The 27,342-nt window shown below is 34.5% G+C and overlaps 1 protein-coding gene and 1 pseudogene across 2 annotated transcripts; one reads left to right on the top strand and one right to left on the bottom strand.

Moving 5' to 3' along the window:
- Nucleotides 1-2,618: 2,618 nt before the first annotated feature.
- On the bottom strand, nucleotides 2,619-6,863 carry LOC125215074 (putative late blight resistance protein homolog R1B-16; annotated as a pseudogene). The gene is made up of 3 exons (XR_016136664.1): nucleotides 6,244-6,863; nucleotides 3,316-5,415; nucleotides 2,619-2,865 (listed from the first exon to the last, which is right to left on the bottom strand). The product of XR_016136664.1 is annotated as a putative late blight resistance protein homolog R1B-16 (transcript).
- Nucleotides 6,864-10,425: 3,562 nt separating this feature from the next.
- Nucleotides 10,426-13,307, top strand: LOC125215073 (putative late blight resistance protein homolog R1B-14). The gene is made up of 2 exons (XM_048116380.1): nucleotides 10,426-13,030; nucleotides 13,128-13,307. Exon 1 carries the CDS (start codon nucleotides 10,519-10,521, stop codon nucleotides 13,027-13,029), a length of 2,511 nt encoding a protein of 836 aa, XP_047972337.1. The 5' UTR covers nucleotides 10,426-10,518; the 3' UTR covers nucleotide 13,030; nucleotides 13,128-13,307.
- Nucleotides 13,308-27,342: the final 14,035 nt, after the last annotated feature.

Raw genomic sequence — 27,342 nt, 5'->3', positions numbered from 1 at the left:
GATATTATGTGTTGACATTTTAATGTCACCGTGTTGACATTTTTAATACACTGCATTGATGAGTTAGCAAAGTTAGCAATTTAAATAGTTAGCAATATAACCCACCCCTAGTGAACATAATATTATATGTTTTAATGTGAAATTGATATTGTATGACAAAAAGTTAAAAGGCATAGCTAAAATAATATTAGCGGGTGATGGAACTGCATTATTATTCCTATTATTTATTTAGAACAAAGGAAGTAGTAACAACCAAAATGACGCACATTATGGGAATACTATTATTTAAAGACTAGTAAACTCTTTGGGTTTGCTTAGTTGAGTTTATTTTGGTAAAATTTATGGAATACTAGTACTATTATTTTAAGACTAAAGTCTTTGGGTAGCATAGTTGAGTACTTGAGTTTATCTTGTTAAAATTTATTAAATGGAGTATTATTTAAAGACCAATAAAGTCTTTGGGTTAGCTTAGTTGAGTTTATGGAATAGTATTATATAAAGACTAGTAAAGTCTCTGGGTTAGCATAGTTGAGTTTATCTTGTTAAAATTTATTAAATGGAGTATTATTTAAAGACCAATAAAGTCTTTGGGTTAGCTAATTAGTTGAGTTTATGAAATATTATTATTTAAAGACTAGTAAAGTCTTCGGGTTAGCATAGTTGAGTTTATCTTGTTAAATGAAATAGTACTATATTTAAAAGCCAGTAAAGTCTTTGGGTTAGCTTAGTTGGTAATGTACAGTTTCAGTCCAGCATCCAAATTAAATAGTGGTTGCCTATTTAAATAATTACCACCATTTATAAAAAAAAGTAATTTTAATTATAAACAACAAGCGTTTTAAATTAGTAGTTAGACCGAATATAATAAATTAGTTTTGTAGGTACATTTGGCCGAGTTTATCAGGTTAAATTTTACTTCCTCCATCGCTAAAAATTATGAACATAACTACCAATGAATAATATACTATCAATATTGTAAAAAAAAATCATATGCCAAGCTGCAATTTTGCTATTTCAAAATTTCAAAATATTATATGATTGAATTGCATGCCATGTAATCGTCATGTGGTAGGGTATGATTGATCTCAGCATTGTATTATGTGAATAATCAAAACTTTTTGTTTAGGGAATAATCAAATCAACTTGACATCGAATATTGTAAACTATCCAAATGGTTATGTTTTGCCATGATAATTAATTTTAGGGAAATGATTTTGCCATGAATACTGGTAATTAATTTAGGGAAATAATTTTTTGACATTATGACATTATCATATATAGTAGGGTTGAAATGGTAATTGCATATTATATTTTATTTTTAATTAAATATATATTTCATGTATACACTTAATACACTTACGTCAATTTGTTTATTAAATACACCAATTTAAGGATATAGATATAGATTATGCATATATTATTCATGGGGAATACCCAAGTCTAATACTAGTTGGACCTTTATGTTATGGTTTGTGGGCCTAAGTTAAAAAATGATAAAAGCAATTAATAAGAAGAGGCCCACCTAAACTCAGACATTGGAAATAATAAACCATTCCATTTTCTCTAATTATTTCACTCGATCAGTCCACGTAGTGAAATCTCAAAGCTTGAAGATTCAAGCTCAATTTCAAGCAAGTTTACTTCTTTCTGAATGTAAGGTAAGTATATATTGTTTCTCTCACTCCATAATGGAATTTGAGTATTAAAGTAGAAGAAACCCAACCATAAATGGCCGAACAATCACTCTTTTATAATTAATGGCTTTTTGCTTTTTTTTTTCTTTTTTTTTTTTTTTTTTTTGGGTCTAACTAAGCTCGAATTATGCCAATTTCTATGATTGGACACGAATTGAGTTAGCAATGGAAATGGGATCGAAGCCCTTGGTTGAATATCTTGAAGGGGCCGAAACCTAGTTAAATTGAACTCGATAAATGTTATTTGGTGGATATGAATGTGGATTGAGCAATAAATAAAGTTAAAATCAAGTCTATTTGATAATTTGGCAAGGGGCGAATATAAGAAGTGTGGAATCACTTGATTTTGATTTAGTTTTTATGGTTTGGCTTTGGAATTGAATTCTATGATATGAATAAGTCTTAGATTGGTAAAAGTTGGAGTTTTCCAAGCATAGTCATGAAATTAGATCTTTTGTGTTTTACCATTTTCCATGGAAAAATAAGGCACTTCAAAGAAAGCAGAGTGTAAATAAATCAACAACTAAAACAACACAAACAACCAACTTTTAGCATAATACTAATTGCAAACAACAGAACAATCACAAGAGGGATTAAGTCAAGACAATATACATAGCTACAAATAAGAATTGTTCAGAATGTGCTCAATGAACACCATACAAATTACTACCTCCATCACCCAAATTTTGACACATTTTACTATTTCGGCCAGTCCCTGAAAATTTGACACACTTCACTTTTACCATTATTGGTAGTGAACCTCATATTCCACTAACTCATTCCTACTCAAATTTTATTATAAAACTAATACTTTAAAAGTAGGACCCACATCCCACCAACTTTTTCAACACACTTTCCATTACATTTCTTAAAACCCATGCCGGGTCAAACCGTGTCAAGTATTCGGGAACGGAGGGAGTAATATGTAACGATAAATTATTTGATCTCATCTGTCACAATGAACGAACTGAGATCCCATACTGAACAATCAAATAACACAACAAAGCGATGTTTTGCAGTTCAACATATAAACCGAATCAAGTGCAGCATTTATTACAATCCGAGCGAACATGCTCGATTATTTGAAGAAGGGAAAAACAGTTCAAGATAACAATGCCAACAACAAATTGATGTGCAACAGTTTTTCAAGCCAGCCAGCCTGCATCAGTCCCTGCAAATTAATGCAAACTATTAATCATTGAAACAGAGTTTATGAGACAAAAAAATTGTCAATTATGGTCCTATTTCCTAATATCGAAAGATAGAAATTCTTTCATTTTTGGTCCGTTTCCTGAAAATAAAAACTCTACATTTTAGGAAATGTACCCCCACAATCCAATAACACTAATTCCACAATTTTTTTCTCTTCCGCCTCTTACTTTATCCATTTTTTCTCCATCTCTCTCTTACTTTATTTATTTGTTCTCCCTCTCTCTCTTACTTTACTAATTTTGCATTAAAATTCGTGTCATTTCCAACGTTCCTATTTTTAGGAAACGGAGGGAGTACTATATTCCCCCAGTCCCAAAGTAGCTGAATCGTTTTCCTTTCAGAGTTGAAATTAATTAACATGAAATTATAAAAATATTAAGTTGGAGTATGCATTTGAAAGATAACTCACCTGGCAATGATAAATAAATCTTGATCATATACGAGGAGGAGGAAGAGGAGGAGGAAAGATGGAGAGCATGAATTCAGAGCCTATGCCAAATATCATTTCCTTTTCAGCAGCAATATTCCTGGCAGCGTCAATTGCATCTACGCATACAGTCAAATCCAACATCTTGAAGCTCTGTAATTTAGCCAGATCAACTGGAATTACACGAAGTTTGTAACAGTGCTTGAGCACAAGGCTTCTAAGCTTGGGGAAGTGATGAGATTTAGCCTCCCAGAAAGCTAAATCTGTCTCTTCAATGAACAGGAATTGAAGCGATGGAAAACCTTCAACCTCATCTTCTAACTCCCAGGCGATCCCGGTAAATGCTTGATTTTTTAGCTTGAGCACCTCAAGCTTCTGGAGCGATGTGAGAATAGAGATTTCTTCCCATTTGAGGGAAGTCGAGCACAGTGTGAGGCGTGTAAGTCCAGATGGGAATTGATCAACTTTTGGTAGGCAATTCAGTCGCTCCGTTTCTTGTGCATTGTCGTTTACTAGCTTCAGCTTTCGCAGATATCTCATCTTCCTCACACTATCAAATGTTGCAGAGGCATTTGTCTTGAAATACCTCAAGTGCTTCATATTCCATATGTTGGCTTTAACATTAAGGGTAGGAGAAGTGGTGTTGATGATAAGAGTTTGCATGTTGCACATCTTGTCGAAATGTGGAGAAAGCATATCCAAGGTGATGGACAAGGCAATGTACCTCATATGGATCAAATTGTAGATGTCAGAATCAATATCCTTCAATGTCAAGGCTTGAACCTCAAAAACTCTGAGAAACTTAAAGGCTTTAATGAAGTTTGTGATGTCTTTCGCAGACAGGTCATCATCGGGCTCCTTGGAGAAACAAACAAATGAGCGGGCACGAGGAGTTAGAGATTTTGATGAGAAATATAGCTTGCAATCGGAATGAATAGAAAGACGGCGGCACCTCTCAGAGATTTGAGGCTCACACTCTCCTTTTTCGTTGAGTCTGATCTCTTGGAGAAAGTTTTCAATTGCAGCTTCTGTGCGGCAGAAATCACGCAAGGTATCATGAATCTGGAATGTTTTAACATTACCATCAGCTCTAAACTTGATAGTTTTGACTAAGTTCTTACTAATGAGATCCTCCAAATAATTTTGTCCAACCTCCTCCAACGGAATACGTGCATCCTTCTGTTGTATGAACCCTTCTCCAATCCACAGGCGGATCAATTTTGAAGCTGAAATCTCATAGTCTTCTGGGAACAACCCCAGATAGAGAAAGCAAGGTCGCAGATAGTGAGGTAGACTCTCATAACTCAAAGATATGAATTTTGTAATGCGTTTTTGCGGGTCCTTCTCACTGAGATATGAATTCACATCTTCCGACACTTTAATCCAGATCCTTTTAGTCATAATCAAATTACTATTTGATTTTGATAACTCGTAAAGGATGCCTCCTATGACGACTATTGCAAGTGGCAGTCCATCACAATCGTATGCAATTTTTTGCCCGACTCTTACCAGTTGAGGAGGGCATTCGAGCTTGCCCAGAGCCTCCAACCGAAACAGCTCCCAGCTTTCTTCTGGCTCAAAGGGACGCAATGGCACGAAAGGTCTTGGCTTACTAGCAGTCCTTCCCACAGTCTCTTCACGACTGGTGATCAAGACTTTACTTTTGTTTTCTTGTAACGGGAGAGCCTTTTTAAGTTGTTCCCAAGCATGTACGCTCCATACATCATCCATCACTAGTAGGAAAGTGCCCATCTGGAGATTTTTGGATACAATTTCAGCTAGTTCCTCTCCATCTTTGGCGCGCATGTCGGTGTCTAGAGTAGTTAAATGGCCGAGGATGCGTAAAAAGATATCTTTCTCAATGAACTTTGCAGAAACAGTAAGCCATATGCGGGTCGGGAACTTTAACATGATTTCAGGATCATTATAAATCTTCCATGCCAGTGTCGTCTTGCCTAGCCCAAACATACCAGTTAGAGAAATGACATCAAGACCGTCGGCTTCTCGAGTCAGACGGCTTATGAGGCGTTCGGTCACATCTGCAAAGCCCACCACATTCTTGTCCTTTCTTGGTGGTCGAGGCTGTTTGAAAAGTTTACTTTAGAGTTCAAACAGATGTAGGAAGAAATTAATGCTTTCTAAGTTCTAAAAAATGAACCCTAGGTCTAGAAGTGTTTGGAGGTTGATTGAGTTGAATCCGGCATTAACGTGAGGAGAGAGAAAGAGAGGTTTAATTGAATTATATTCGAATCTGGAATCATGCCATATTTGTGAGGGCTTTTTTGTCAGAACACAAGCAGTGAAAACAGGGAGTATTATTTCATGAAAACTGAACACTTCAATCCAGTTTCAATTATGTGGGCCTAGACGCCTAGTGATAGTTGTAACAACACAATCAAACACTTAAAAGTTGTTATATTATGGAGTATTACCTTTTCCAGCATTTTCTTTACAATCAAACAAGTCCTAAGGATACATGACATTGTGCATGAACGATGCTCACTCGCTATGAAACGAAGAAAAGATGGGATATTATATCAAAATTATGTTAATTCGAGCAAAAATATAAATTTGAAGAGAAGAGAAAGATGATGATGAATGTTACTGACGATAATGTCCCATATCGGTTAAGAATAGTAGCTAGTTTGCAGTCCTGGTACTAATGGCGACTATTCGTGCTAGTTGTGGCATGCAACGCCCTCGTACAAAATAGTGTAGTAGGATGTTGCACACAACGATGACTGGGCAAGTTATAATTAAATTTATACTAGTAATAATTTTGCATATTTCATAAAGAGTAGAACACCAATCTTGATCATTTAATTGTTTTTCTAATCATATTAAAACATCTCTTAGTTACTAGAGTAGTAGTACTAGTAGCATATGAATATGAGAGGGTAGAAAGGTAACCTTAGGAAGGAGTGTTTCCTTTTCGTGTTCCTCATTGGTGGTGAGGTTGATTTCTTTCATCAACTGTTGGACTCGGCTGCTGATGAGTATTTCCTTTTCATTTTCCTCATTGGTGGTGATGTTGATTTCATTCCTCAAGTGTTGGACTCGGCCGCTGATAGCCTCCACCTTCTGCCTAATGCTGTGGAGATTGAGCTCGCTTTGGTGCTTACTCAGCAATTTTGTGTAGAAACGACTATTCCGCCCTGACACTTTGTTCTTTGCCATGTATGCCCAATGATATCTTCGACATCGTAAATGACATCGTGAATCTCCTTCCGCATCAGCTTTATCCGCGCATTCCATTCCCGCATCTTCACTGTGTCCTTGAGGAAGGCTTGGAGGTGGAGGAGATCGCTCACCAACTTGTCCACGTTTCCCTCCGTCTCATTCATTAGATGGGTTTCGTGCAGCACGAGCTCCTTCAGGTTGTTCACCACGAACTCCATAGCTGCGTCCGCCATCTCTCTCTCTCTTTTGCCTCTTATCTTTTTATTTGCAGGAGATGAAAGTAGCCATCATTTATGAAGAAATGAAGAATGGTCTCCACTTGTGATTTACTAATTACTCCCTCTACTCATCAATACAAAGCCAAATTTGTTTGGGCACTAGTTTGAACAAATGTGTTAGAAAGTGGGTGGAAAATGTTAATAAAAGGTGGATTCTACTTTTATATATTAATTTTATATATTAAAATGTGAGTGAAATAAAAATAATGGAATATAGGGCCATTACCAAAAATGCGAAAAATCAAATAATACATTTATTAATTGACGGATGAAAAATAGAAAAAAGACAATTATTGGTGACCAGGAGTACATTAATTTCCAGCCTGCGATACTAAAAAAAGTCAACCACGATATTGAAAAAGTCACTTTAAATTTGCACAAGACTTGCAAAACGATGCCATTATAGATCTTTTGATATAAGAGTTGAAAATGATTCTTAATTTTTTTTTTAAATTCCCGGACTGCCGGTGGTTTAATATGTAATGTGGTCCTACAATTGTTATTTTACTTAAGAAGTCATTATCAACTAAAAACACCAAAAGTTTTTATTAATCTGTTTTAGATTATTTATAAAATCTGGATTTCAGTCATGGTAGCTAGGCTGTCAAAACATAAAAATGTCAAACTTATGATAATAATGTTTTTTGAAGGATTTAAAGCTTGAATACAAACTTTATTATACATAATTATGCTTAAATTAGTTCAACGTCACGGCCTAATGATCAGTTTGTGTGTTTACTATACTTTTGGGATAATGGAGTATAAAGTTTTAATAGTTAATATTAAAATATATCTAGAAATCTAATTTTGAAATAAAAAAAATTTAAAATTGTTAATTAATCAGTTTGTTGAGTTCATTATGCTTAAAATTGACGGTATTCATCTCAATTTGTCTCGACCAAACCCCTAATTTACATTAACCATTATAGAAGCGTCATTCCTCTTTCCATAAAATAAATTAATTCATTATATTTTCATTTGAAAACTAATCTTACAAAATTATGATTTTAACACATAACTAATCAGTCTAAAGATGTACCAATTTCAACTCTGCAAATGGTCTGTATTTAAATGCACCTACAAATGTAACCTTCCCTGCTATCACTTAGAAATTAGAATGGTCGTATCACTACAAATTCGGGATTGAAGATAAGTGTCAATGTAACGCAACAAATTTTTTTAAAACAAAAATGAAAAATCAGTCTATATATAGATTTACCATATTCAGCTCTGCAAGTGGCTTTATCAATGGTCTTTTTTAACTCATTTTTTTCGTTTGTGAACGTGAAAAGCCAGTTGTGATGCCTAATCTTAGGAATCAATTCCATTTCTCTAATAACAAGTTGGATTTGTTTTCATAGTACCACTTTACAATTATACCCTACAATTATATACTATATGCAAGACTGATTCATCATGAAATAGAGATTCCAAAAAAATTGAAAGTACAATCTTATAAGATAAGTTCTAAAGTCATATGTATAAAGTTGAATTTAATGAAAATATAGCAATAATACTTATGAAGTTTGGTTTGAGTAATAAGACATGATTGGTTGAATAATACTACTACAGGATTGGGCGGTGAACGTACTCAATCTTAATTAGCCAGTGATGTAATGAACTTGTTTAAATCTGAGGTGATGTCATTTTCTACGATGCCCAATTTACGGAGACGATATAATAAATAATTTTTTTGTTTTCCATAAGAAGCGCCGTCGGCATTAAATACGTAGCGTACACTTTCGATTAAATTATGTTCTCGAAAATCTTTAAATAATTTATTGAGAAAGGCCAGGTGCATTCATGACTCGTGAGGAAATGTGGAGGCTGCTTCTTATGTGAAACAATGAATTAATTTGAAATAACAGCTTGCCTTCCTTTCACATGGCTTTGAATCTATAGATTTAAAATTCATAACATGATTATACATGGCTGTGTTTTTTTTTATCAAGAAGTTTAAATTTGGAATCCATCGCTAAAAAAAAAAAAAAAAAAAAACTCGCTATTAGTGACGGTCCATCACTAATCAGCAAAATTTCTCACTTAACACAGTTAGTGACAGATTAAATACCGACAGATCCGTCAATAAAAAATGTCAGTAAAACATAAAAGTGACGGATTTTTCCGTCACTAAAGTTACTAACCTACTCAATAACGAAAACGTAGGTGGTTGCCATGATAACTTTCGTGTTAGTGACGGACTAATCTGTCACTAATTAGTGACTAATCTTGAGCTATCGGCCGCTGTCATTAATTCCAAAACTAATGAGCGTTTTATTGTAGTGCATATTTTTCTAAAATTAATCAACGCATAATGAATTCGTTAAATACAGAGTTGTTTCCATGAATATTTTCAGAAAATGTCGTTTGGGAAATCATGCACGATTCAATCAACTTCCGATAGTTAGTAATGTGTTACAATTATGGAGATTTATCTTAATTACAAAAACTTGTTAATTTAATCCGCCTAAATTAAATCTTGTTAAAACATGTTATTATTCAATCAAGATTCAAAAAGTTTTAGTGAATACAAATTTATCATAGTTAAAATTAATTATGGTAGTGCTTCGTTCATCTGGATAGACTGTGAAATTAGTTAAGAAGATTTACTAATTTCAGTGCTAACACTCATCCTTATTTTGTTTGTTGGCCTCCTTTGGGAGCTTTTGGAGGAATCCGATTCTTGATTTAGCAGGCGAAGTACTCACAAAATTCGATGACAGTTGTTAAAAATGCATAGTAATCCATTTCTTACTTAAACAATTACTAATTTTTTATTCGGAATCATTATTTATTCAGAAATTAATCTGACAAAGTTTACTTATAAATTGAGCATATAAAAAACTTATCCAACTTGTCATTAAAGAAATCGGAGTCAGCCTAAAATTAAGGGTCAGCACATTCAACCAGTCATTAATCTGATTATGATTAGGTATCATCTCACTTGACTGGATGGTGTTCACGTGAATGTTATTTGGATCCGCTGCTGTGCATTCAAGCATAGAAAGGGATGTTGTGACATACATATACACACTAAGATCCTCTTAGTGTGATCAATTGTTTACTTGTTAACTCATCACTGCAGTGTATTAAAAATGTCAACACATAATTTTGTAGAACTTTAATATAATGTGTTGATACTATATGTTGACATATTTAATAAACTGTAGTGATGAGTTAGCAGAGTTAGTAACTTAAATACTTAGCAATATAACACATCCATACACACTAATATATTCATAAATTATAAAATTAAAATATTTATATTTTTTACATAAAATAATATGGTATGTATAAGAGCATCTTCAAGGGAAAAATATAAGATTGAGAAGGTATATTAATTATATTTTCTCAAAAAGTAATGAACTCCAAGAGAAGAAGGTAAATGAAAAAGGCAAATAAAAATACTAACTTTTTACCTTTTGTTCAAGAAGAGGTAAATATATCTTCTTAAATTCCTCTTTCCTTGAATAATGGTAGTTATTTCTCAAAAATACTTTTTACTTTTTACCTTTTATTCCAAGAAGAGGTAGTAAATATGATAGTTATTTCTCTTTTACCACTCTATTTACCTCACATGGTTGACTAATTACATGTTCTCTCTCCTTATTTTTGATGACTTAGAATACCTTACTCGTCAATACCCCAACATTTCATTTTCTTGTTTCAAACTACTTGAATCTAGATTTACCTCCTCGCCAAAAACAGAAGTTGTTCTTGGCCAGATATGGCCTATGCTGTTGTTGATTCACTCGCCCAAACAATACATCGACTCCTTAGTCAAGATGAACCGTATCCTATTTCTGATGATGGGAAGCAAGCGATCGAATCGCTTAGCCAAAAAATAGCTCTCCTCCGAGGCTTCCTCGAGGGCTCTAAAGAGGAAGAAGCCATGAGCTTGGAAACTCGAATCAGGGATGCCGCAAATCGAGCTGAAGATGTCATGGAGCACTTGATGTACGAGCATCTCATGAGATCCAAGGCAGTTGTTGAATGCACAGATATTATTCTGTATGATTTAGGTGAGCTGAAAAATGCGATGAAGGAGATCAACTCCATTGCTCAAGAGGTGGAAATAGTGCAGCAAGGTGACCGTCCAGCAGCGCAGTCCACATCATTCCAGAGTCCCACACCCGTTATAGATACTGTGACGGTTGGTCTGGAGGAGCATATCAAGAAAATAAGAGGTCTGCTCTGCAGAGGAACACTTGCACGCCAGATCATCCCAATCACGGGGATGGGCGGTATTGGGAAGACTACTCTTGCCAGAGCTGTTTATCACGATGATGAAATTTCCAACAAATTTCCGATTCGTGCCTGGATTAATGTGTCACAGGATTATAAAGCCGAAAATATTTTTGGAGAGCTCCTATATTCCCTGGAGAAACAAGTCGAACAAGGATTTGTCAACGTTGGTGACACAGTGGAAGACAAATTACACAGAATCTTGACGTTGAAGAAGTACTTGATAGTGTTGGATGATCTATGGAGTGCAAAGGCTTGGCTAGACATAACGAAGGGATTTGGAGACCCAAACAAGCGTGATGGGAGTCGGATTATCATAACCACAAGGATTGAGGAAGTGGTTAATTCTACCCACCGTCGCCATGCCATGTATTCTTACACTCTGCCTCTCTTGTTAGACCATCAAAGTTGGTGTCTGCTCAAGCAAAAGGTGTTTCCTTGTCACAAAGAATGTCCATCGGAGTTGGAGAAGATTGGAAAGGATATTGCAAAAGGTTGTAAGGGGCTTCCCCTTGCAATTGTTGTAGTTGCAGCTAAATTGTCTCAAAGAAACCAGACTAAATCCTCATGGAAAGAAGTTGCTCAAAACATACGTTCATTTATCGTGGAAGATGCAGAGTTCCAGAAGAGAATGTTATTGAGCTATATTCACTTGCCTCGTTATTTGAGGCCTTGTTTCTTGTACATGTGTGGCTTCCCTGAAGCTTACGAAATTCGAGTCTCCATGCTTATCAAGTTATGGATGGCTGAAGGATTTGTGGAAGATCAAGTGGAGGCTGAAAAAGATTTGATTGAGCTTGAGAGGCAAAACCTGATTTTCGTTAAGGCCATCAAGTCCAATGGCAAAATCAAAAGTTACACTGTCCATGGTTTGCTACGTGACTTGTGCAATATTCAGGCGATAGATGAGAATTATGAGCGGCGACTCAGTAATTCTCATCTTGATCTGAGGGAGGTTGCAAGAGCGTATGCCTCAACGCTGCGTTCTGTTATAAGCTTCCGACCTAATCAAAGCTCATTACGCGGTCTGCGCAAGTTCAAATTGCTGAGGGTGTTGGATGTGGTGGATACGGATGCCTACCCACTCCCTGCTTCAGTGTTCGACCTCTTTCACTTGAGGTACCTCGCTTTCGGATGTCCAATGGAGGTTCCATCAGCCATATCAAAACTTCATAATCTCCGATCTTTGATTATTCGTCCGAGCAAGAGATTGAGGCGCTTCTCAATGGATGAGGTATATCTACCGTTGGAGATCTGGATGTTGCCACTTTTGACTCATCTTGTATCCTTTTTCGATCTCTTGCCAGATCCAGAAGAAGCAGCTTCTTCTTCTACTCCGAAGAAGCTGATCTCTCTTTCTGTGGTGAAGAAGCTGATATGTACAGAAGAGATGATGAAAATGATTTGCAATGTGCAAAAGCTAGCAATCACTTATTTTGGAGACATATATCAAGAAGACTATCAGCTCCACAATCTCGTTCTTATGTCTCAACTTGAGAAGCTGGCACTAGTTGTGAAGAAAGATTCTCATTTTCATCTAAAAGCTAAGCCTGTTTTTCCAAAGACACTGAAAAAGTTAAAGTTGAGTGGTTGGCGATTTCCATGGGAAGATATGAAGGCTATTGCAGCTTTGCCCCATCTTCAAGTGCTCAAATTGAAAGATCATGCATTTGAAGGCCATACATGGGACACTTTTGAAGAGAGTGATGAGGAGGATGGAGAAGAACGTTTTGTTAGTCTGGAATATTTGCTAATTGAGGAATGTGATTTAAAAAATTGGTTTACTGACAAACACCAGTTCCTATCACTGGAGCGCCTAGTGCTCAAACGTTGTGCTGAACTAGATGAGATTCCAAATGATATTGGGCACATATTAACACTTCAAATGATTGAGATCGATGGTGCAAACCCGTCTCTTCTCGAGTGTGTCCAAGAGATCCAGAAGGAACAGATGGAAGAGCATGGTCGAGTCCTTAACGTTCGACTGCTGTAAGGTTAGGCAAGTTCATTTAGCTAGACTTTTTTATTAGGTAGCTCATAAACATATTTAGGATTATTGTGTTTTTCGATATGTTCTATACTATCTTTCAGGGGTATTAGCAAGAACTGATTAGATGAGTTGGATTTGATGATATTCCACATTCCCACCCATGGATTTCAAAAAGACCAGGTTGCAAGGCTTCTGGGAATTTGTTTTGAATCCCTGCATGTTGTTTCTTTATTTGTATCCATGTGACCATGTATTTATTTACTAAACTTATCTGTTTTGAATCCCTGCTTGCTTTTTTTTATATTCATGCGTTTCTTGATATGAATTTCTCTTATTTGCACTAATTGATTTTCGTCAAAAGCATGCGATGAGGTCTTAACTAGACATTCATAAAATCTCAAACATGTTATGAAGTCTAGAATATATAGATTTCATCATTAGTTCTTGCCTATAATATTAACTAGTGTTAACCCACGCGCTATGCGCGACTTGGGAAAAAATACTATGAATAAATAAAATAAAATAAGTGATAATATCATTGCATATATAAGATTAAAGATATTTAGGAGAAAATACCATTACATAAGTGACAATATTATTTTATTAGACTTATATATCTAGAGTATAAAAAGCTAATAAAATATTAGGGAACAACAACATTGTCTCGCAAAAAAATAAAATGATGAACTACAAACAAATAAAAAGCGCACATATATAACTACAATTTTAAAAAATAAGTATGTACTATAACAATAAGATTATAAAGAACGAAAAGTATCAATAACACTTTTTTAAAAATTTACATATCTGAGTTAGTAAATTTAGTCAAATCAAATGACCGTTACTTATAACTAAAAATGTTACTATCAATTATATACACAATTATTATTTACAAATATTGAAAAGATTCATAACTAATAAATATTTAAAATCTAGCCTAAAATTTATAAATATTCAAACGACTAAATCAATTTTCTACCTGCACTGTTTCAAAAATGTGGATATACTTTTATGAAATGAGAAATAATATAATTATATCAAGTTCTAAACTCATAAATTATATTAATAATTTATTAAAATAATAAAAACTCATATAATCAAATAAGTTTAGAAACTAATAGTTGCATAAAAAACAAACGCTAATTCAACCTCTATATATGTTGTGGCTCAAAGTTAAAATATCTTAAATTACATGTTTCAATTTATTTAATAAATTTATTATTAAAAAAAATCTATATTTTAAATATATAAATTTGTTGGTACTAAATATAAATATGATTTAATAATATAGTTTGAGTGGTTCAAAACAAATTTAATAAAATTCACCAATTAGTTATGACAATTCTATATTACTTGTCACCTCGAACGTTAGCAAATCCATCGTTGGTTTATTGAGATAGTTGTTGCAACGGTCTAACCCCTACACTCCTCACTTTTAACAATATATTTTGATACTGATACTATAGTTCCTCACTTTTAACAATACATAAATAAAAAAGTGTTTTAATGCTTGGTCGGATTCATTAAATTAGCATTTGAGTATGTGCACTGTCATTTCAACATTTTATTCAAAATTATCATATCATGTTATATTTGTAAAAAATGTCTCGGCTTTATCTCCATGCATAATTATATCCCGTCATTTTTTAAGTTCTACCGAAAAAAAAAGGATATTCAAAATTGTAGTACAACATTTTTAATATTTTTAATTCACAACAGATTGAGTAAAACATTTTTGATGATCATAATATGAGTAATTTTCAAATAAAATGATAAAATGAAAGCGATAGAATCAATAATTTACCTATTTTGATATTTTAAGAATACCATATTAGCTTAAGATATTCCAAATTTTATCTGTTTATATTTAATACATATATGATGAAGTTAATTAACACCCAACACCAAATGTTTGCTATTTGTATATTTTTAGTCCCCTGTTGATAATTTGCCTGAATAAGATATCAAAAGGTAAAAAATTCAATTATAAAATTTTGGATAGAAATAGAAATTCTTTTACTATAATTTTTGCTCCAATTCCCATTATTTTTAAAGTAAAATAAAAAGAGAAAAAGACAATAATAGAAAGAAGAAAAAAAAAACCCACCCTAGCAAAACCCCAATAACAAATCTCAACCCTCCAAATAACAAATAGAAAGAATTGCTCCGTCCATAATTTGATCACGAAACTAATTTGTAATGATTTTGGGAAATGTTCCTTGAATCCTAATGCTCAACAAAAACCCAATAACAAATCTCAACCGTCCAAATAGCAAATAGAAAGAATTGCTCCTTCATAATTTGATCACGAAACTAATTTTATAATGAATTTGGAAAATGTTCCTTGAATCATAAGGCTCTGCAAGATAAAAAAAATATTAATTAATGATTTTAGATAAATAGTTAAAAAATATACTAATAAATAAAAATGCTAAAACACATACCATAAAATCATGGGAAACACATTCCAAGCTCACAACATTTGATTTGTTGTCCAGGTTTGGTCTTTACAAAAACACATACACCGAACTTTGATAACTGATGAAGTTAAGTTATGTTAGATTGTAGATCATTGAGGTAGATGAATTCTATAACGTCATTTTTCTTCTGGCAAAATTACAACATTAGCAAAACATACAAAAAAATAATAAGGTAAATAGATGAATACAAATACTCCATACTACTATCTCATGGCCGTAGGAAGTTTCTTAAACTCTAGAAAATACTCGCCAATTTCAAAACAAAACTTGGTGACGTTCGTGGCTTGTTTGTTTGGTTGGATTTTTTCATTGGTATTTATAGAGGTTATATCTGCGGATTTAAATTGTATACATTAATTCTCTATTAGTAATGATGTTAAATGGTGCAACGGTTTTCATTAATTAGCCAAGAGCGTTTCAAATAAAACGTTAATTGGCTTTGGAATCTTTCCAAAATTAAATATCAAATTTAATTAGTCTAAATTAATAAAAATACATAAAATGGTCGACCAATTAGTAAAAAATGGCTGCCTGCTAACACTCTCATTTAATTAGTGGAATAAAATGGCTGTGAAATTAACGCTCATTTCATTAGTGGGAAACTGTTTTAAATTTAACGACATGGAATCAATGATTACATAATTTACCTCAAAGAAATTCTCATTAATATTTGCCTTTATTTTTATTTTTCCTAGTAGGCGTCCATTCTCATTCTACACCGCATTGTATTCATAAATATTTCAAATCTTAGTACCTTAAATTTATAAATATTAAAGTTCATACCCAAACTTTGTAAATATTCAAATTAAGGCCAAAACTCGCCTTTTATATATGTATAGATTCCACCTAATATTATTTCCCAATAAGGTTTGCTAATATTATTACACCTACCAAACTGTGACATAATTAAGTTTTGCGATGATAATATTCTGCCTAATGTTATTTCTAAATAAGGTTTGTGGTGAGTGATGATAATTGGAAGAAAAATTTGAAGTGGATTGGATTGTGTTCTGAAATTTGAGGGCATCCGTAATGGTGCGGACGATGCGGCATCGCAGACGATGGGTTAACCATCGTGCGTGCCCCATACATCGTCCGCGGACGATGCGCGGAGGATACCCATCGTTCGTCGCATCATCCGCCACTATGGACGATGCGGACGATGCTCACACAAATTTTTCTTATTTAAACACTACAATTCTCTACCATTTCACACACTCCAATTTCACATCTCTTCAATTATTCTCTCTCATCGTCTCAAAAATTAATCCCGACGACTACAATTTGAGTACATCGGATGGCTGCAGACGGGCCTTGACTCGAGCCTTATTCGATGCCGTTAACGAAGCCAAGGCGGAATGCTTGGCACAAATGCAACGGGAGCAGGCGGCGGCGGCGGAGGTGCAGGTCCCTCGCCCGATACGACGTCGGACGTATGTCCCCCGCGAGCACGACGTAGCGCATGGACGTCGGTTCGCAGATTATTTTGCCGAGAATCCAAGGTGGGGCCCGAATGTTTTAGAATGAGCCGAGATCTTTTTCTCCGCATTGTGCACACGTTGGAGGGACGTGATGAGTACTTCCAGTATCGGGAAGACGAGATCGGCAGACCCGGACTTACGCCGTTGCAGAAGTGCACGGTTGCGATCCGCCAGTTGGCCTACGGCACAACAGCGGATATGTTCGACGAGTACCTTCACGTCGGGGATACAACTGGCCGCGAATGTCTCAAGAAATTTTGTAAGTTAGTTGTGGAGGCTTTTGGCGACACATATTTGCGACGCCTGACTGCTGATGATTGCTAAAGCCTGATGCGGATGCACGAGACGGTGCACGGCTTCCCTGGGATGCTAGGGAGCATCGACTGTATGCACTGGCAGTGGAAGAACTGTCCGACGGCCTGGAGAGGCCAATTTACTAGCGGCTACAAGGGCAGTCACCCGACGATGATCCTAGAAGCCGTCGCTGACTAACGCCTTTGGATCTGGCATGCCTACTTTGGTGTAGCCGGGTCGAACAACGACATCAACGTCCTCAACTCGTCCACCCTATTCGCCGATCAATGCAGGGGTCGCGGTCCGGCCATTCAGTTCACTGCCAACGGCCGCACACATCATATGGGGTACTACTTGGCCGATGGTGTAACACCCCTTACTCGGTTAGTTTTAACCGAATAAGTGACGTCACATTTCGGTCAGATCGATAAACAAAACCTGCCTATTTAACCTGCATAACTTTTTTTTTCGTTTTGCAAACACTCAACACACAAAACTATTATATAAATAATCAAACCTATTAACACAACCATTTAATACTATACATAACAAAATAATGTTAACTTGTTTGATAAGTATACACAACCTTACATTTACAACTAACTATTTACAACCAAAAGCTACCCTAAGCATGCCACGTGAAAACTCCAACTTTACCAGCAAAAAGGAGGGTAGTGACTTGACACGTGCAGCTGCCAACAAGCGAGTCCACTCGCTTCTATACGCTGCAAGAGGGGGGAGAAAGGGAGGGTGAGCTTCAACAAGCTCGTAGTGTAAACGCATTCCAGAAATCAATCTCGAAAGACTTCAATCGATATTACGTACACAGAATATCAAATTATAACTTAGAATGCTACACAATATCTATTCATTTTTCATTTCAAAGTCTATTATAGTTTACTATCACTTTATATAATATCTTCCAAACTATTTTAATTAATTATTCATCAAACACAATATATTAGTCATGATGATACTTTCAAATGCAACCATTTATCATTTATCAATCAAAACCATATGGCACAAAGTAACCTATATCATACAACTATCAATTTCTTTCATTAATCAACAATATGCTTTAGGAAGCTATTTAGATATCCAAGTCATAAAACATCAATTCTCAATCAGATACCACATTCATATCACATTCAGCCCCACATTATGCTTAGCGATGGACATGGGTACACGGACACTATAAGTAGCCCGATGAGGGCCTCTGTTTTGTATACATCTGGGTGAGATACTATCAGATGTTGTATATCTTTCGTATAGCCTATCATAAGGCATCTGTCATATATTACCTGTATAGGGCTCATATCAACTATCAACATATCATATGGATCATCGCTTCGGTTATCTGGAAGACGAATGATCAAATATGTGTGCAGTACTGTTGTCCTATGGCATGCCAACTATGCCCCGTGATTCACTCAAGCAATGGAGCATAACACAACTATTTCATATCAACTTTCACATTATCCAACACATATAACTATTTAAATCACTTTGCATATTATATATCACACCAATTCACAATTTCAAAACATAATTCCCACATCTTACCTTTCCATATCTCGTTTATGTCATTGAGTTATACCATTCACACAATCATATTTAATCTCTATTGCACAAGCAGATAAAACATATAAAATGTAGCAATATGTCTCGAAGTTAAAGAGATTAAACTCTAGAACCCGCGTACACTACCTGTACACGTCACAAAAACGCTATTACTCTCTTAGTCAACCATGGATGTGCCCCTTTTCCCTGTCGCTTGTGCTTGCACTCAGTTCACCAAATTTTTCAAACAATCACATATACAATTTATATATAAACACAAGAAAAACCAAATCATCACATCTATCTATTTCACTTTCCATATTCTTTCCTTCATCACAACTAAGCCAAATAAGACGTATATACAAGTTAAAACATTTCTAACTTCATTCATACCAAAAAGAAGCTAAGAAATTCAATAATACTATTCAATAGCTTCGGAAAATGAAAGCTATACCCGGCTGTCCCAAAAAATATAAGCCTCACACTTTCATTTTCCTACATAAAACAAACCTAATTAGTTTTACGAATATGGGACAGCCACTTCATTTTGAAGTTAACACAAAATATTCACATCTTGAAGCTAAAACTTCAATTGTAAACCTTTTTATAACAACCAACAACTAAACCTCTTTCACCAAATCATTTTTAAAAAATTTCAGCTGGAATCTGGGACAAAAATCAACATCAAACTTCACCACAATGCAGCCTCATCTTTATACAATATCAAAACCATCAAGAATGTAACTTTAAAATCACCATCAAGAGCTTAAGGTCACATACTACCCTCAAACTCGGATTTTTCCATCATTTTCATGCTTAAAATGTCATAACATACTTCCAATTGCATAATTCCATAGCCAATTTACACAAAAGCATCAAAGCACCAAAATCCCCAATTCAAGAACCCTAATTTCGACTCCCACAACAAGAATCACATCAAATTAACATCATTCCTATGCTTAGAAACAAGATTAAGGAGGTTAAGGAGGAGTCTAACCTCTAATTTCAACTAATTTGCAAAGCTAAGTGGATATGGGTTTGCAACCTCAGCTCCAAAATTGAGAAAAACTAGAGGAGATTGAGAGCTTGGATTGGTTGTGGTTACTACATGCTTCACGTTGGAGTGATCGGAGCTATCACTAGGGCTGGGAAAAAAATACCGAAATACCAAAATACCGGCCTTATCGTACCGAAAAAATATCGAAAATACCGAATTTTCGGTATACCATGACTTTCAGTATGGTATGATACCTTACCGAAATATTCCGGTAAGGTAACGGTATGAATTTTCAAATACCGTGGTATACCGCTGCATACCGAAATTCGGTATATATATACCGTAAATTAAGGTATATACCACAAAAATATAAACAAAATTATATATAAATATATTTTATATATTTTTAAATTATAAAATCTATTATGAAATATAAATATAATTATGAATAAATTATTTAATTTATTTTTAAAATTATAAATTATAAATAATATTTTAAAAAATCTAATTTTCTATTTTAATTGATGTTGAAAGTCAGGTATACCGCAAAAGTAAGGTATACCGAACTTCGGTACGGTATACCGAAAATGAGGTACGATATCGGTATGAAAATTTGTCATACCGAAAATAAGGTATACCGAAGTTCGGTATACCGAAAACTTTGGTAAGGTAAAGGTATGACTTTTTCGCATACCATATTTACGGTAAGGTATACGGTATGATGGTTTCAGTAAGGTATACCTTACCTACCCACCCCTAGCTATCACGTTGGTTGATCAGAGAAATTATGAGAGCTGTGAAATTTTCTTACAGTGAAGGAGGGAGTATGCGTAATGAGAGAGAGAAGAGAAATATGAAATCTGATATTTGAATCCTCTCTCTAAACCTTTTCTATTTTCCTTTTTCTATTCTTCTTTTTTTCTTCCTAATTCTCACCATAAGACACGTTTTTTTCTCCCAGCTTACTCAACAACATTCTATTCTCTCTTCCTTATCCTATTTTCTATTTTCTATTTCATTTAACTTCTAATCCTATTAGTAAAAACATGTATAACACCACTAATTAAAAATCTAATTTCTAATTCTAAACTTAGTTTGGGATATTACAGATGGCATATACCCAAGGTGACCTGTTTTTTTAAGACGATCAGCTGCCTAATTGATGAGAGCAGAGTCTTGTTTGCGGCAAAGCAGCAGTCCGCGCTGAAGGATGTGGAGCGGGCTTTTGGGGTGCTCGAATAGCGGTGGGCAATCGTGAAAGGTCCGGCGCGTTTCTGGTACAAGGAAGTCATCGCCGACGTCATGTATGCGTGCATCATCATGCATAACATGATAGTCGAACAAGAACGTGGACATGTCACCGATTGGGTGGATGATGAATCCGGATCTAGCTCCAGCACGGCGACCTCGCATGTCACTCGAGGATGACCGATGGGCTTCGGTGCGGTTCTATAGCAACAGGCTTCAATGCGCAACCAAAAAGACCATACTCAGCTCATGACCGACATGATTGAAGAAGTTTGGAACAGCAACCGCCACCGTGAAAAATTGTAGTTTTTTTTATTTCGCATTGTAATGTTTTAATTTTAATGAAATGAAGTTTTTTTTCCAAATTTTGAAGTATTTAAATATTCAAATAATAGATTAATGAGGGCGTCGCTGAGGGCGGGCTATAGTCCGCCCCACTGCAGATGGAATGAAAGAAGGATAAAATGCTGACGTGGCGGTGTATGTGGCATCGCTTAGAGCGTCCAACTGTGGTCCTGAACCAGCCATTGGAGAGGTGACCACAAAATCAGATATGACTTCGGAAAAGGTTTGTGGTGAGTAATGATAATAAGATCTATCTATCTTAACTAGATGAACTTTTATGATGATTTCGAAGAACTTAATTTTAATCTTTAGTAACCTATTTCAGCCCAACCTAGATTAGAGTGATTTTAATAAATTACAAATATACTTTTTTTGTCTTATTAAAAATGAAATGTTTCTAAATATAGAAACAATATTCTCTCTACTTTTTCATCTCTCTTACTTTACTCTCTCTTCATTAACTCACAAAATATCACTATATAAAATCTTGTGCCGAAAAATAAATATTGCATATTTAATGGGACGGAGAGAGTACTATTCTTGAATCCAATGAAACTACTTATCTAAATTTAACACATAATCTAATACTATTATAATATAAAGTAAATATTTATCTTATTTCTAACTTTACGTCTATTCATATTCTTGTAAAACATTAAGATGACATATAGAAAAATTATGTGTCATTACTAGAATATAAATTATGGACTAATTTAAATTAAATATTTTTGTAGTAGTAATTTTGTACTAATATTAATATATTCAATCCCACGATAATTGATTCATGGATATGTCACTAGCTGGGAGCCTGGGACCCATGGCCCAAGGCCTTTGTCCCTGATCAATTATCAAAACTCTTGACAGTGGACGCAATTAGTTTTGTTAAATTGGTTGTTAGAGTATGAAAAATGACATAAAAGTTTTTTTTCTTTGTTTTTTATTCGCTTTATTATTTACTCTGGGCATCGTCGTATTGGTCTTTAAAAATTAAAATTGAGGATTACAGCTGGCCGGGCAGCTGGCCTCTCCCTTTCAGAAACAAAAAAAATTAAGAATTCATAACTAAGCATATTAAGACTAATTCCTTATAATCTGATTATAACGATAACGATAACGAATGAATAATAAAAAATAACTAAAATATTTGAAGTCAATATAACTCCTTATAATCTGATTATAACGATAACGCGCGAGAACGATAATCTGGCTTAACCCTTCATAACTAAGCATATAATCAACCTAGTTAATAAACAAATTTGGGTGATCCTAAAATTAAGGATGCACGTTCACAGAAGACAAAATGAAGCAGCAACATTGACATTGCTTAATTGCGACTGACTTAATTGCTTATTTATGCATTTTAAAACTCTATAATGGATGAGGTTTACTCGTAAACAGATTAAAACTCATAATCTTAAGCCGGACGTTTCTACCTAAAGGTTGACATTTAACGTTTGGACAGCTTAGCTACCAAATTGTAAATTAACTTTTAATATGAAATTCAAATAGTAAAATTGAGAGATTTGAAATTATAATTCAATTTTAAATCTAAATATTTTTGTGATACTAAAATTTATATTTGAATTAAAGGTTCAAAATCTAATTCCACAAACAATTTCATAATACCAACTGGAGCATTATTTGAATTCGTTTTCTTGAGAATTTATCTAAACCACCCCAAGCCTGCCCAATCCTGTAGTATTGATTAGATTAGATTAGGGCATCCGCATCCGTGCTTTTTGGCAAGAGCACGGACGTGGACCTGAACTTACTTTTACTCCCTGCTCTAAGGCAAAAGCACAATATCCAAATTCATGCTCTTCCGCAAATACATGTGTAAGACATTATTTATCATCATATATACAAAAATACATAATTGAATATAAATAAAGCAAGATCTTCGAACAACATGTATTTCACGTACAACCATAAACATAATAGGATCGAAACATACCTTGGCGATCCATAGCGGAAGCGATTGAGGAAGGAGGAGACGAACTTCCCCGGACTTTCTTTGGCGTAGTGGCGTAACTCCAACTCCAAGGATTTGTTTCTCTCTCTTTCCCTCGTTTATGTGTTCTCTTGATGTGTGTAATTTGATGGGATCACCACACTTGTATTTATAGGCAGAGAGAGGACAAACCCTAAGTATCAAACCCTAAAAGCCCTTTCCATCAAAGAGGCCCAAAATAATTAGTAAATACATTTCTTATTGACCAAGAATATAATCTTCAGTCTATTAATATTACTAATTGATCACAATCAATTCTAATCAAATCTTTAATAATATATATGCACGTTTCTTTTACTTGATGGCCAAGGGAATGAATATTCATTCCATAAAAAGATTATGTAATCAATCTTTTCCATTTATTGGCAATCAATCGTCATATATATATATACATGAACATATATTCTCTTTGGAGAAATATAATATGATTATTTAATTAATTGATGTGACAATAATTAATTGATAGTCAATTAATTAGGGTAAAATGTGTCTTATACCAAATATACTTATTATACTAAAATCCAATTCTATTTAAGATTCTATCACATGTCACATATGTGAGACATAAAACTTACATTCTCCCACTTGGCGAACATGTGGGACACAAAGCTTTCGATTCTCCCACTTGTCACACTTGACAGAGCCACAGTAAAATAGACATAATAAACATAAGGCGCACATAATATTGGACTTTATAAATACTTTCATCATTGGTAAACATAAGTATTATATTAAAGAGACTACTAATGCGGGTCATGGCGGGCGTATATCATTCAATCGACATAGTTCCTTCCATGTACCACATCACCAATAACCCCACTAATATAATCTATAAGTGACACAATGTCCATAATTGTCTTATTTCAAGACTTCCTGCATTAATACTAAAAATGTACATATGAATATCAAATAATAAGTATATGCAGGAAAAGTAGAAACAACTTTATTGAATTCAAAATATCCATAACTTAAGTGTCTGAACCAACATGGAAACATAAAGATTAGACGTTTCCATACCTAAGACCCATTCTGTTAACTTATTCCATAAACGTCTTAGGCGGTAACGCCTTAGTCAATGGTTCAGCTACTATAAGCTGTGTGCTTATATATTTCATAGATATTCTTTGTTCTCAAACTTCATCTTTCACGACCAGAAACTTTAATTCCATGTGTTTAGCTCCTTAAATACTTGTCATACTTACAGAAAGATACGATTGCACTATTATCACAATACAATTTCAAGGACATGGATATTGAGGAGACAATACCAAGGCCTGAAATAAAATTTGGCAATCATTAATGCTTCAAAGCAAGCCATAAATTTAGCTTTAATGGAAATCCAATCATTTTTAGTTGATCAGATGTCCTTAATGTGAGCATAAAATCTTTTGTTCCCTTTAAGTATCTCATTATTATCTTTGCAGCTCTCCAATATTCAACACAAGGGTTACTTTGGTAACGGCCTAGCATTCCAACTGCAAAGTTGATGTCTGGTCTAGTACAGACTTGAGCATACATCAAACTTCTCACGTTAGAGGCATAAGGAATATTGTCCATCTCTTTACGTTCCAATTCAGTTTTTGGACATTGATCCAAACTGAATTTGTCACAATGAATTGGAACAACACTTGGAGAACATGCACTCATGCCATATCTCTCTAAAAGATTCGATCTATGTAGCTTTTATGAGACAATCCAAAAGTCCACATGATTGATCACAAGATATTTCTATCCTATGACGTAGGATGTCTCACACATATCTTTTATGTTGAAACTTTTAGAGAGATAATTTTAGTGTCATGTAGTAATCCAATGTCACTACTAGCAAGCAATATATTATCAACATACAGAACCAAAAATATGAACTTGCTCCCACTAACCTGGAGGTATATGCACCGATAAATGGTGTATTCTTTAAAACCAAAAGCAGTAATAGTGTCATGGAATATAAAATACCATTGTCGAGAAGCCTATTTCAGTCCATAAATTGATGTCTTAAGTTTGCAGACTAAATTTTCATTCCATTTCTTAATGAAGTCTTCATGTTGTTTCATGTAGACTTCTTCTTACAAATCATCAATTAGAAAAGCTATTTTCACATCCATTTGATGCATCTCCAAGTCAATATGGGCTACAAGTACCAAAATGATTCTAAGTGAGTCATTCTTTGACACATTAGAGAAAGTCTCTTTATAATCAACGCTATCTTTCTGAGTATAACCTTTGGAAATAAGTCTGGCTTTAAATCGTTTGACTAAACCATCTATGTCGAATTTGGTCTTGATGACCCATTTACACCCAATATACTTTTGTCTATTAGGTAATTCGACAAGGTCCCAGAATTTATTATAATCCATAGATTTTAACTCTTCTATCATGCATTAATCCATTTATTAGAATTATTACACTTAATGGCTAGTGAATATGAAACTGGATCATTACGTATTCATATATCACATTCGGATTCTTGGAGATATGCCACATAGTCATCAGAAATGGTCACCTTCGTTCTCATTAAGAAAGCATTAATGGCACATCTGGAGATGTTTCTTCCATACCTATGTTCAATGACTTTGGCATCATCATTAAGTGGTTGGTCATTCAAATATTGTTAGGCTGTTCAACAATATTTGACTCACTTAATTCTTGAGGAAATGAGGGAAGAAGGTTATACCCTTATTTCATTAATGACCGCATTACGAGTGTTAGAACTCCCACTGATCTCACCATTCTCAAAGAATCATATATTTCCAGTTTCCATAATTCTCATGCTATCATTAGGACAATAAAATCGATAACCTTTGGATTTTTGTAGTAACCCACAAAATAACCACTAACTGTCCAAAATCCATTTTTCGTTTCTTGCAAATAGTATACTCTAGTTTCCGCTGGACAGCCCCAAACATGAAGGTGCTGGAAACTGGGTTTTCTATCTGTCCAAAGTTCATAAGAAAGTCTTTGGTACAACCTTACTAAAAACTCAGTTTAATACATAAATAGCGGTTCTAAGAGCATAAATTCACAACGTTATGGGTAAGGTAGAATTATCATACTTCTAACCATTTCCATGAGAGTTCGGTTTCGTCTCTCAGCAACACCATTCTGCTGAGACGTACTTGGCATAGTGTATTAAGCACAAATGTCATGCTTTTCTAAGTATTTGGCAAAAGGTCCATGTAATTGACTTATTTTAGTGGTACGGCCATAAAATTCACCACCTCTATCAGATCGAATAATTTTCACATTTCTATTTAATTGCCTTTCAACCTCAGTCATAAAATGTTCAACTGTGCCTGAGATTTTTCTTGCAATAAATAAATCCATAATGCGAAAAAATCGTCAATAAAGGTGATAAAACGTTTTTATCCACTAGAAGTCGAGACATCAAAAGGTCCGCAAATATCTGTATGTATAATTTTAAGGAGCTCATTGCTTCTTGTGGCATTTTTAGTACTGTGTTTGGTTTGTTTACATTTAATACAATCCACACAAACGGTAATGCTTGTAAAGTCTAAATTCGAACGAATATTATCATTTATAAGCCTCTTAATTCTTTCACTAGAAATATGATCCAGTTCCTTTATGCCATAAGAATGATAAATTCGAATGAATATTATCCTTTAGACGCTCCTTCGGTTGCAATATGAGCATGAGATGCACCCATTCCATACTTCTTCATCTTATGCTCCTCCTAGACCAATACGTTTCTCAATTCTTTAAGAGTCCACTAATCTTTTATAGTGAATCAATTTGGAATGGTCTGAGGATATAAGGATGTTAGGATGAGTTGAACAATTAAATCCTTATCCACCTATAATCCTAACTTTTCCAGCTTAGAAGAGATGTTATTTATTTCCATCACATGCTCGTACATAGTCCGAGAACCATCATATTGCATGC

This window comes from Salvia hispanica, chromosome 3 (assembly GCF_029641045.1).
Source record: "Salvia hispanica isolate PSC_SH4W2 chromosome 3, Shi_PSC_v1, whole genome shotgun sequence".
Classification (NCBI taxonomy): Eukaryota; Viridiplantae; Streptophyta; class Magnoliopsida; order Lamiales; family Lamiaceae; genus Salvia; species Salvia hispanica.
This window is presented reverse-complemented; position numbering and strand designations above follow the sequence as displayed.